Source organism: Manis javanica, chromosome 8, assembly GCF_040802235.1.
Source record: "Manis javanica isolate MJ-LG chromosome 8, MJ_LKY, whole genome shotgun sequence".
Lineage (NCBI taxonomy): Eukaryota > Metazoa > Chordata > Mammalia > Pholidota > Manidae > Manis > Manis javanica.
This window is the reverse complement of record NC_133163.1, coordinates 9266796-9278949: the sequence shown is the minus strand read 5'-3', so window position 1 is coordinate 9278949 and position 12154 is coordinate 9266796. Positions and strand designations below refer to the sequence as shown.

At 52.9% G+C, this 12154-nt stretch overlaps 1 protein-coding gene across 8 annotated transcripts in view; it reads right to left on the bottom strand.

The window, feature by feature from the left end:
* Positions 1-12154, bottom strand: part of SYNE3 (spectrin repeat containing nuclear envelope family member 3) — a 105329-nt gene that overhangs the window by 37385 nt on the left and 55790 nt on the right. For 7 of the 8 annotated variants that reach the window (XM_073241897.1, XM_073241893.1, XM_073241895.1 and 4 more), the window contains 7 exons: positions 11186-11360; positions 7449-7631; positions 6336-6479; positions 5347-5481; positions 2487-2648; positions 2136-2308; positions 1557-1686 (listed from right to left, as the gene is read on the bottom strand). In XM_073241897.1, coding sequence (XP_073097998.1) covers positions 1557-1686; positions 2136-2308; positions 2487-2648; positions 5347-5481; positions 6336-6479; positions 7449-7631; positions 11186-11360 — 1102 coding nt within the window. The other variant, XM_073241899.1, reaches the window with a different exon arrangement.

Below are 12154 nucleotides of genomic sequence, written 5' to 3'. Positions count from 1 at the left end.
GGTGGTGAGGGAGGCCTGGAGGGGATGAGGAATGTCTCTCTGCTCAATGCTAGGAGCTAACTTCTGGTAGAGTTTCGGGGGTCCTGCATGACTGGGGTGGCTCTGGGTCTCAGCCCGTGCTCAGGGGACCCTGGGAACCCAGGGCTGTGCTGCAGGATTTCATGGACGGGTGCCGGCATAGCATGTGGGAACACTGCACCTTCCTGCCCTAGGCAGCTGGAGCTGCGGCAGCGGATGGTCGTGGTCACCAACCTGGTCTCCTAGTGGCAGCCACCATCCTCCCTACCAGGATGGCTGTAACAGTGGCCACCCTTCTGTCACTCTTGCCCCCTCCAGGCTTGGTGGCCAGTGCGATCTATCAAAAATGCAAATCCATTCAGCTAAGCCCTTGCTTTAATACCTCGGGGGCTTCTCATGCTCCTGGATGTGGCCTGAGAGCCCCAGGTTGTGGCTTTGCCTGCCTCCTCAGCTCACGCCACCTTCCCTGTTCTGAGCCTGAACTCGTGGACACATCTGGTCCCGGGCACTTGTGCTGCCTCCCTCTGGGTCTTATGCACACTGTCTCCTCTGAGTGGAACACACACCTCTCACTCCTTTCTCTGCCTCCCGCTCAGCAGTGAGGTTTTATTCCCAGACATTTCATTTCTCCTGGGAGGGCTCCGCTACCCCAGAATGGGGTCACAATTACTCTGCAGCAGGCTCCCTAGCATGTGCCCCTCTGCCGTTGAGTCCCATGCTTTCTGTAAACCCTTATCTAGTTGCCTGTGGTTCCCACTTCCTTCTTCCTCAAAATGTGCTCCAAGGCTTAGCAGCCTGGGTACCACCTGGGAGCATAAAGAAATGGAGGCTCTGGGACCCCACCCTAGTCCTATTGAATCAGAGTCTGCATTTTAATACGATCAGGGTACACATCACAATATTTTCAGCTCTGCTCTGGATTCTAAGCTCTTTGCGGGGACAGAGCATCTGTTTTCCTCACAGCTGTAGCTCAGCTCCAAGTGCAGTGCTTGGACAGAGCAACAGTCCATATGCATCATTTGCATCGGGAAATGAAAGAATGAATGGGAGAACGAAAGAGCTGATGTGTTGTATTTGAAGGACATGGAATGAATTTCTTTTTAATGTGGTTCCTTTTTTTAAAGTCAGGGAAGGGATGGATGACACAATGGAGTTAGGTTATTTTTACAAAATACAACTATGGCACTAAAATATACCCATCTTGTGATTTCAGTTTTCCATCTGGGGCCAGCAGGAAGCTTTCAATGCTGATGTTCCTCCCTGCTGGCGGCTGCCGGTGTTTCTGAGGGGTGAGGACCGTTTGCCCAGGGATGCCCGTAACCCACCCTATCGGCTTGGGTCTGGGGTCTCTGAGTCCCTCTGTTCAGAGGCACAAGGCACACCTCTGCCACAGCGGGGGCAGGTTCACTCAAGGCTGGATGTGCCTAGGTCCCCAGCTAAGCAGGTGGCCCTGGACAGGGAGGGGCCTTTGCTGGAGACCTCCCATTATTTGACTCAGGATCTGGCCTCTCCCCAGAAGTCCCACTGGACATACCCACCTGACGGCGATGCCTGGGAATGGGGTCCGTGGGGGTGATGAGAAACCCAGTCTTTGGGATGTTGTTGGTGAAAATCATTTTCTTCCCTGAATCCACTTCTGTCCTCTGCAGCTGCTGGTTTCTGAGAAGGCTGAGGAGACAAACTCACCCAGTCAGTGTGGGGCTGCGACCGGGACTCACCGGTCAGGCAGAAGGAAGAGAACTGGGGCAGAAACAACTTCTGGCCTCCCGGGTCAGTGCCTGTCCTTCAGGTTTGCCAGAATGTCCCCAAGGCATGTGTATGTCCTCTTTCTACTGGAGGCTCACATTACTGTCATTCAGGCACACATACCCACTGAGGCAGGGGGGACCCAAGCCAGAAGGGGCCAGAGGCTGACTCCTGAGCTGAGGCACTTCCCTGCTCCTATTACCCTGCCAGAATCACGAAGTGGGCCAGACTGGAGGAGCCCAGAGCACCTGGCGTCATCGTGCCTGGAGCACAGCAGAACCCCAGACTTTGGCGCCCCCAGCACGACTGAACTGCCCTGGCTGGAAGGGGGCACGTCTGAGAGCAGGCCCCAAGCTGGGAGACCCCCTCACCTCAGCAGGCTCTCCTCCAGCAGCCTCAGGGCCTTCCAGGATTGCTCCAGTTCCCCCAGCTCCTCCTGGACCGCAGCAGCCCCTTCCAGAGAAGATGTCTCCATCGCCAGCCGGCCGTGAGCTTCAATCAGGGGCAGCTGGGCCTCCTTCTCGGGGAATTCAGCCAGCAGCCTCTGAAGGACACACACACAGACATGCACAGACGCACAGACATGGACATACAGAGTGGGACAGGGAGGTCCTGGGGAAGGGGTCTCTGCACCCCAGTATGGCAGCTTTGGCCTCCCCAGCCTGCTTTTGGGGATGATGCAGGGGAGGGCACTGGAACCTCTGTGAGGAAAGCCAACTTACCTCGACTTCCACCTCTCGGGACTGGGCATCCCACGAGCCTGCATCCCCCAGGTGTGACTCCAGCTTTTGAGTGACCATGGCCATCCACTGTCGGAGCTCCAACAGCTCGTGGCTGAAGGTGCAATGTGCATGCACGCTCTGCCGGCACCTGTCCACGAGGTCCTGTGGCACAGCCCGGGGCGCAAGGTATCCTGAGCTCTGGGCAAGGCAGAGACCCTGGGCCACTCCACCCTGTCTGGGCCTGGGGCAGGACACCCCCAGAGCTTCCCAAGAGGAACACAGAGACTGTTCCTGCCTTCTGCACAGTGCAAGGAATTTACCCCAGAAAGACCAGCCCTGGTTTAAAGTGCCTCCAAGACTGTCTTACGTGTATGGAAAATACTGAGTCTGGATAAGGGTGTGGGCAATCGGAGCCCTTGTCCCCCACTGATGGGATGCAAATCCGGACAACCACTTGGGAAACCCATAGATTGGTATCTACTAAAACTGAGCACAGGCATTGCTATGCCCCAACCATTTCAGCCCTGGGTGTGCACCCAGCAGGTATGCATACCTGCACCAAAAGGCATGTGTGGTGCTGCTTATAATCGTCCCCAGATGGAAACTACCCAAGCGCCCCTCAACAGCAGAGTGGATAAGTAAGTTGAGGAATATTTTATAGCAGAGAGAATGAGCAATCTGTGCAAAAATCTAATTCAACATTATGGGTGAATTCACAGCCATCACGCGGACAGATGGATGCCAGATGCAAAAGAAACCATTCTGTCCCATTCAGTTGAAACAGCACAAAAATCAGGCAAACCCAACCTACAATGTTCCAAGTCGAAGGTCAGGGTTACCTGCAGGTATCAGGAGTGCTAGGCAGTGGCTGTCGGGGGCAGGAGGGACTTTGGGGAATGGGAGCATTCTGCGTCATGATCTGGGTGCTAGTAACACAGATGGGTCCAGGTCTTAAGAACTCACCACGCTGCACACTTAGATGTTTGCTTTTCTGTGTGGGGTCATACTTGGACACACAAATTTTTTTACATGGTCTTTTCTTTCCTTCTCCCTGGGTCAGTCGTTGCTCTGAGGCTGGGGCCTCACTCTTCTCTGTCTCCAGGGAAGGAGAGTGGCCATTCTCCAAGCTCCTGGTCACCTGGCCTGGGACCCGTCAAGCCCCTCCCTCTCAGCCCACCACAGGCCTGTCAGCCCCCAGGCTTTGTCCCCCCTCTATTGCTGAGATCCCCAGCTTAGGTCCGTGTGACTCTCGGCCTTCCTGCATTCCGCAGACACTGGCTGACCCCACTGGGTGCCAGGCCCCCAGAGAGGATGCACTGCGCTTGCCCACAACACTAACGAGCCTGAAAAATTACCTAAAACCCCACTACTCGGCACTGTTACTACCGCTTCTTCCAATTATTATGATCCAGCTGGCTCACCATTTGATGTAGGCATTAAAGCTGACATTTGCTGCTTCTAGGGGCTCTGTGGCTCCTAAAGGGCAGGGTCAGTGTTTCCTGTTTCTCTACTCCCCCTGCCTCAGCCCTGAGACCCTAGCTACTAATGTATTAAGTGGACTTAAGTGAATTCACCTAGACCTTATGCCTCACTAGCCCAGTGGGTCCCTGTAGGTGTGTTTGCTGAAAACTCATCGGGGTTGGTGGCTGCAACAACGATGGCATGGGGGTGAACCACAAACCCCGTGAGAGCTATGGGTGCTCCCACCCGCTCTGGGAGGACAGTCCAGCAAGTGGAGCTGCCCCCCTGCCAGGTTTCTTCTGCTCTACCAACATCCACAATGGAGAAAACCCTCTTTATCAAGATCTGAGCTTAGAGTCTTTCTCCAGTTAACATACAGACACAAAGAGGTTTTTACAAGTTTTAATAAACACATCAACTTTTCCAGGAATGCATCTATTTTATGAACTGGAGGAAACTGCACTCTGGATCCATTGAAACTTTAACAAAGGTTGTCCACACTTCAGGACATCTCACTGGAGGCATTTGGGGCTGCCACACAAAGGGGTGTGTTCAGATCACCTCCTCATGTTTTTGGTGAGGACATCTTGGGGCACTTACATGTTGAAAGACACTATTTCATTATAATTACCTCCCTTTTATTTCCCTTTTCTATTACAAACAGGGCATTACATTAAAATTTTAATTTTAACTTATACTATCTATGAATTTCAGGATTGCAGAGGATGTTAGGAATATTTGTTATTAAAACAGGGTAGGCTCAATAGGGTGGAGAACCCCTTTCATGGCCTGTTTTCTTGAAGTCGGCCTTCCTGTGAACCCCTCCGACACTTGTTACAAATGCAGACAGACCTAGGACTTCATCTGAATCAGCGTCAGGGTGGGCCTGGAGCCTGCGTTTCAACTCTAGGCCCACTTTGAAGGAGCCCCTTTCTTTCCCTTCCCGTATCAAAACTGCAGACACCCAAGATCCAGGTGGCCACTAGAGGGCACTGCAGATGAGACTAGCCTTGACCAGGACACTTCAACCTCATACTGAGGTAGCTAACCAGCTGGACATACTGCATTAGGATCAGATCAGCCTCCTCTGTTCTTCCGTCTCCAGGCACATGGGGAGTCGTATATTTACTTGTTTGCTTGCTGACTCCTTGTCCAAACACCCACTAGAACGTAACCTAGGAGCAGGGGCTCGTCTTGCTCAGGCTGCCTCCACCCTTAGGGCTCAAACACTGCCTGGCATATAGGAGGTGCTCAATGATCATCTGCCGAGTGAATGAGGAAAGGAAGAAAGGAAGGGAGAAAGCAAACAGAAAGGCTGGAAGGAGTGAAGGAGATAAGGAGGAGAAAGTCCCAGAGGCCTAGTGTGTGTCCCAGCACACGTCCCCCATCGACCCCTTACCTCCAGAGACCTCTGCAGGGCCTGGTAGTCAGCGGAAAGCCGGTCCACTTTGTGCTGGTGGTTGGGGTTCCCTTGGATGAGAGGCTGAGCAGCCTCCATCTGTGCCCCCAGGTCCAGCCCCTCTTCCTGCAGCCCCTGCAGAAGGAGGAGTGGGGCCGTCCTTCCTGCCTCTTGGCTTAGGAGCTCAACGGGTGTGGGGCCCTGAGTGGCAGAGCTCAGAATGGTTACAGCACAGTGGGATCGCCCCACCGCAGTAGCTGTACCACGTGGCCATCCCATAGGCCCACTCTCAGGACTGGTGAGATTTTATAAAGGGGATAAGTATGTCCTAGGACACCATGAAAATAAACTCTGCTAAAGACCAGACGGCATGGCTGGAGGACAAACTCCCATGTGGGTTCTTAGTTGATGACCACCTCTCATTATGGAGAATCACATCCCAACTTTAGTTTTCAAGCCTCAAATGCACCATTTTTAATGTCTTCCACAGAGCACTCTCAGTTTAGGTATGAGCTATGTTTGCATTTTAAAAAGATAACTATTACATGCATTTGAAAAACCAGAAGTTCCTTATCCAGCCAACAGTTATTGATGATCAGCCTATGTTCAGTCTGCATGTGTTGAAAACATTTATTCTCGATTCTGAAATCGGTTTATTTAACCAAAGGCCTCTGAACTCATTAGGAAGATTAAGCAAAGACATTTTAAAAACAGACCATTGTTAGACGTCAGAACTACAGAGTAAATAATAGGATATAGCTTATCATTTTGTTAGGCTCAAGAATCAGCAGTCTGCAGGTACTACAAGCCCAGCCAAGGCCAGGAACCACTAGGTAAATCAGCAGAGATTCAGCTGAACTGAAAGGTCAGATCACAGGTGAGAGGCTCCGGTTAGCTGCTCCTTGGCTGGTGACTGCTCAGGAGGGGAGCCGCTACTAGGCACAGCTGAGCATCCGAACAGAGGTGACTCGGCCCCACAAACCCCTTACCTGCAACCTTGAAAGCTGGGCCTGTTTCCCAGGACAGTCCCGCTGAAGCCCATTCTCAGCTTGGACCCTGGCTTGCAGGTCCAAGAGTTTCCTCTGCAGGGGTTTGAAAGCAGCCCCAAAATCTTTGTGCTTAGCAAGCAGGCTCTGCAGAGACACAGAACAGGCAGCACAGAAATCAAGCAATTCCCTCACTGGCACTCTGTCACACAGCCTGATACTCAGGACCACACGGCTCTTTGGCCTTCCCCTGCCAGCTCATACTCACTTAGGCACTACCTCCTCCAGGAAGCTTCCTCCCTGGAGCCCTTGATGGGGCTGGACCTCCCTCCTTAGAATCACTGTAGGGTCTTCACATTACAGTTGCTCTGCCCTCAAGACAGGCAAATTACATCTCATATCACAAATGTGACAAATCCTGGTGTGTCTCTGTAAATAAAGTTTTATCCGAATGCAGCCACGCCCCTTCATTTCCAGCAGCTTTCATGCTACAATGGCAGAGTTGGGTGGCTGCAGCAGAGACCGTCTGCCCTGCAAATGGTCTAAAATGTTTGCCAAATGTTTGTTACTTGAATTAGCTGAGACCATGGATGTACCGCTCTTAGCAAGTGCCTGGTCCCTCGTCAGCATCCCACAGTTCATAGCCACTGTCAACACAGTCATCATCATTAGGTACTCAGCAAGCATTTGTTACAAAAAAGAATAAGCCGTCCACAACACGCCACATTCTGTGTTTGATTTAGTGTAGCCATTTAGGAATGTCTCTCTAATAAGAGTAGCTTCCAGCCCTGTGGTGGTTTATAAAGTGTTTGCTTCTGCCTGCTCTTATTTGACACTCTCCGGCTCTCTGTGCAAGACAGCTCAGTGTGCTTGAAGGGTAGAGAGGGGACCTGGGGGCAGGCAGGTGGCGTGGAAGCAGCCAGAGGATCACACAGTAATCCTGCCCAGGTTATATAGATGAGAAGCCTGTGATTGTGGAGGACAAAAGGATATGCCCAGGGCTGCACAGTGGCAGGCAATGGGGCTGAGCTGAGGTTGCAGTGTGGCCCACTGGCCGGAAGGGCAGCCCCAGCCCTGCGGCCAGGCTCTCATGCTGGGTGGGCCCCCAACGCTCACCTGCAGTTTGCTTTTCCTCTGCAGCAGGCTGTTGTGCAGCAGGTCCCGGTCCCGCACGGAAGTTGCCACTTCCTCCAGGAGGGCCGTGGCACGCTCCTGGCCGAAGACGCTACTCAGCAGGTCCTTCTTCAGCTGCAACATCGTCAGCTGCTCTTTCAGGCAGGAGCTTTCTGCTAGGGCCGCCTAAGGGAGACAAGGCCTCCACTGTCACAGAGCATGGCAGGGCGGCTGAGGCTCTGATGGTGCCAGGTGCACATCTGTTGGGCAGCAGCTGCTTAGGGGGCTGCACCTTTGTGCCAGTTTGAGGATGCAGCAAATGCAAGGCTGGCAGGAACATGCTGCGGAGGCCCTGAATTTCAGGGTCAACCTCACTCCTTTCTCACCTGCTACATCCATGTTAGTACCGAACCCGGTGCAAGAATTCTTTCTGCTATGTGGGTTAGACACCCATTCCTTCCTCATGCCCCCTGCCACTGACCCTCAGCCTCACCCACCTGGACCACAGCAGCTCCTGACAGCCTGTTGCCTTGCTGCTGGCCCCCAGATAAACTGTCCACCCTGCATCTGACCTTGACCTAAGCCAGTTTGATCCTCCACTCAATGATTCCCCAACACCGACAGCTGTGGGACCACCTCCAGGTGGTGGTGGGATATTTTGAGAGGGCTAAGTACAATTAGTGGGAATTCTGGAAGGCTCCCCAGAGGAGATGACATAAGAGTGTAGTAGTGATGTGTAGAGGCTCACCAGGTGAAGAAGGGACCTAAAGGGCACTTGTGCACTGGGCAGCCTCCCAAATAGCCTGAACTGTGCACAGCTTGGGCCCCACCTCCTCCAGGAAGCCTTCCCTGACCACATTCCCAGCCTATTCTCACTCTTCCTGCCCTAAAGCCCTGCACCAAGCTCCAGGCTCCCGCTGATTAAGCAGCTGTTTTGAGCAAGCATTCTTGCTTGGAGGGTCCAGGGTCCTGGAGAGGCCTAGAGGTTAGGTCCGTAGCTGGCCAGTCTTCCCATTTTGTACCTGATGATGTTACTGAGACAGTGAGCTAGGATGGGGCTGGGAAGGGAAGAAGAAAAGCCCCAGCCCATGTAGGTAACTGCAACTCAAGATAGAAAGCGATTGTTTTCCTAAGTGAAATTTTGACCAAGTGCTGTGGATGTTCAAGGCAGAGGTGGACACTTCTGGCTGGGAGAATGCAATGCAAGGAGGCTCCTTGGAGAAGGCAGTACTGACAACAGCCCTTGGAGGGCAGGGGGAGTCCCTGGAGGAAGGGCAGCATGAACATGGCTGATAGGGCTGGAACGGTATAACCTGCGGATGAGGGCATGTGGTTTGTGAGCAGCCACGCAGAGGTCAGGCCTCCTTACGTAAGAGGTCACCTTCACCCCCTTTTTACCAAACCTGGACACAATATCACTGGGGCTAAGAGTTCAGGCTGGGGAGTTGCAATCAAGAGTTTAAATTATACACTAGCTGGGAGGCCTTGGGCAGTTCTGAGCCTCATTTTCCTCATCTGTAAAGTGGAGTAGTCATACCCCAACTCATGGGGTTGTCATGACACTTACATGAGACGATGCTCATAAAGCTTTTATCATAGTGCACGACCACACTGAGCACACAAGAGACAGCTCTTCTCAGCTATCAGCATTTAACCAGTTGTCATGGGTTGAATGGAGTCCCCCAAAAAAGATATGAAGTCTTCAACCACCCCCACTACCTTGGGGTGTGATCATAATTGGAGATGGGTCTTTACAGAGGTAACCAAGTTAAAATAGATCATTAGAGTGGGCTCTGAGCCAGGATGACTCATGCCCTTATTAGGTCCACTAATTTTAGACCTAGGCACACACACAGGGAAGGTGATGCGAAGGCACATGGGTAGAGGACAGCGTTGTGATGATGGAAACAGAGATTGGAGTGATGTGGCCACAGACTAGTGAACACCAGAGACTGCCAGCAACTCACAGAAGCTAGAAATGGCAAGGAAGGATTCTCCCCTGAGCTTGGCCTTCCTGACACCCGATTGATTAGGAATTTCCCCTCTGGAACATGAAAGAATGAATTTCTGTTGCTTTAAGCCACCCAGATAAGGGTATTTTGCGACAGTTGCCCTAGGAAACAATACATCAGCCATGTCTAACTTTGGGGGATCAGAAGACTAGTTTTCGAGGAGCTTTATGGGTCCACAGGCACTCTGAGGCTAGATGCAGGAGCTGAATCAAGACAAGGCAGAGCTGGGAGCTTGAGCCCCGGCCTATGAAATCCAGCCTGCCCGGGGAAGGCTGGTGAGAATGATGTAAGACGTGCTCGCAGTCAGCAAAGAGCTCCATGAACAAACCATGGCCCTGCCAGCTTCTTCCAGCCCACTGACCCTCGAGATTCCTGCACCAGGAGTCCTGAGTCGCACTCCAGAAAGTCAGTACCTTTCCCTCCTGCTTGGCAGAAGTCTGTTTGCTTTCTGCCCCAGTGAGAAGGACAGGACAGAAATGTAATCATGACACAGTGGGGAAAGCACTGGCCGTGGAGTCAGACAGGCCTGAGTCAAAGCCAGACATGCCACTTAATGGCTGGTGACCTTGAGCCAGTGGCTTCCCGGCTCTGGGACGTGGTTTCCTAGACAGTCCATGATAATAAAGTTGTCCTGCCTGCCTCACAGAGCTGCTCCCAGGGCCCAGTGTGAGAACAGGGACTAGTGTTTCCCACGGCACTGAGCCATTTTACATTGTTGCCACCAGTGCACAAGGGTTCCAGTTTCTCCACATCCTCACCGGCATTTGCTGTATTCAGTTCCTTGATAATAGCCATCCTGATGGGTGTGGGTGTCTCTCACTGTGGTTCTGATTTGCATTTCCCTTATGATGAGTGATGTGGAGCATCTTTTCATATGCCTGTTGGCGTTCTGCTTGTCCACATCATGAAGTAGTAAACAAAGTTTGTATCACCTATATTGTCTTCTTTCATTTTTTAACCCAGGATTATGTCTATAATAGGTCCAAGCCAGCCCTGGCAATCCCACCAACCTCAAGCCCCTGATTCGTCCAGGGACGATCACGTGACCCGGTCAGACCAATGAGAGATAAGAGGATTCTATAGGGGCTTCTGGGAAGGATTTGCCTCCCTGTTGGAAATGGTGGATGGAGAAAGCCCTTTTGCCCCCATACCATTCTTTCCTGAACAAGCTGTTGTTGGTGTGACGATGCATGCCTGTCGGGGTGGCAGCCATCTTAGGGCCATGAAGGGAGACGTGGCTTAGAGCTGGGAAGAACCTGGGTCCAGGATGATGCTGTTGAGCTATCAAGTCAGCCTTAGGACCTCCTGAAGGTCTCTCTGCTTTAAGCTACCATTCGTCAGGTTTTCTGTCACTTGTCACAGGCATCCTAATTGATACACAGTAAAAGTGACGGCCTAACATGCTGTCCCTCCTGTTTCCACCAGAGGACTGCCTACAGGGGATCTGAAAGGAAGGGGTGTGGGAGGGTCAGTGCTGAGTCCTGGAGCCATACCAGGCACCAGGTTTTGCTTCTACCCAAGAACTGAGGATGACCTTTGTCGCTGATAACATTTCCTGGGAAGGCTTAGGATTTGCCAGGCAGGTGCAGTGAGCTCTTCCCAGATACTTGGACGACCCAGACACAGGCCTTTCCCTGTAAGAGTGACTGAAATGCCACACTTAGCTGGCACCCTCTCCCAGCTGCACCGGCCATTCCCCTGGCAGGGGACTGGAAGGCCCACAGTTACCTCGATCTGGGGCAGGAAGGTGTGAATGGAGGGCAGGTCAGGCAGGCTGGCGGTGACATCCAGGAACCTCTGGCCCAGGGCTCTCCACAGCTGCAGATCCTGCAGAGGCCGCTGGGAATGCTGCCACAGCTGCACCCCCGTGGCATTGCGCAGCCTGCTGCTCTTCCCCTTCATGCTGCACAGGCCATGCAGGAGAAACCAAGACAGGCGTTGCAGGGGTGGGGGAGAAGGTAAGCCCAGGAGTGAGCTTGTGCTGCTCCCCAGGTGGGCTCCCTCCTGGCCCTCAGGCTTCTGGGAGTGTCTTTGGGACCTCAGAGGTCTATGCCCTCTGGATAAAAGGGCAAAGGAAGGTAGCCAGTTCTCAAACAGACTCAGCCCAGCTTCCAGACCAGGGAACCTCAAGCACTGAAGAGGAATTATAGAGACCCTAGACTGGTACCACCTGCTCCCAGGCACCTCCCAGAAGCCAGCAAGAGACCATCATCCTAGGCCCAAATAATTTCTACAAGTAGTTTCTCAATGACAATATCCAGCACCCAGTCATAGCCGGCCAGCACGTGAAACCTCAAGAGACACGGAGGCCCTCAGCCACCCTGGCCCATCGCCCACTTTGCAGACAGGGAAGTCAGGTCCCTGCCACCTCTTTAGCATCCCACAGGAAATCCTGGCCCCTGCTCTGCTTGTACTAATGTGGGGCCTGCGCACACTGTGGGGTAAGAGACCCACAGCAAGCAGGAAGCCCCCTGAGTTCTCCTTGAAGGGCCCCCTGTGACAGGCAGAGGATGAGAGGGCCTCCGACACGTAGACAGTTGTGCTGTGCTCAGAACACTGCGGAGGCTCACGCAGCTCTAGCTACAGATTCCACATTTACACTGTGCTCAGTTCCACTTAGGTTTGACCCACTGGTCTTTGCTGAGCTAGGAAACGGGAGCCCCTTGCTGTGCCCGAGCCCAGAGGCCGAGGGGGAGG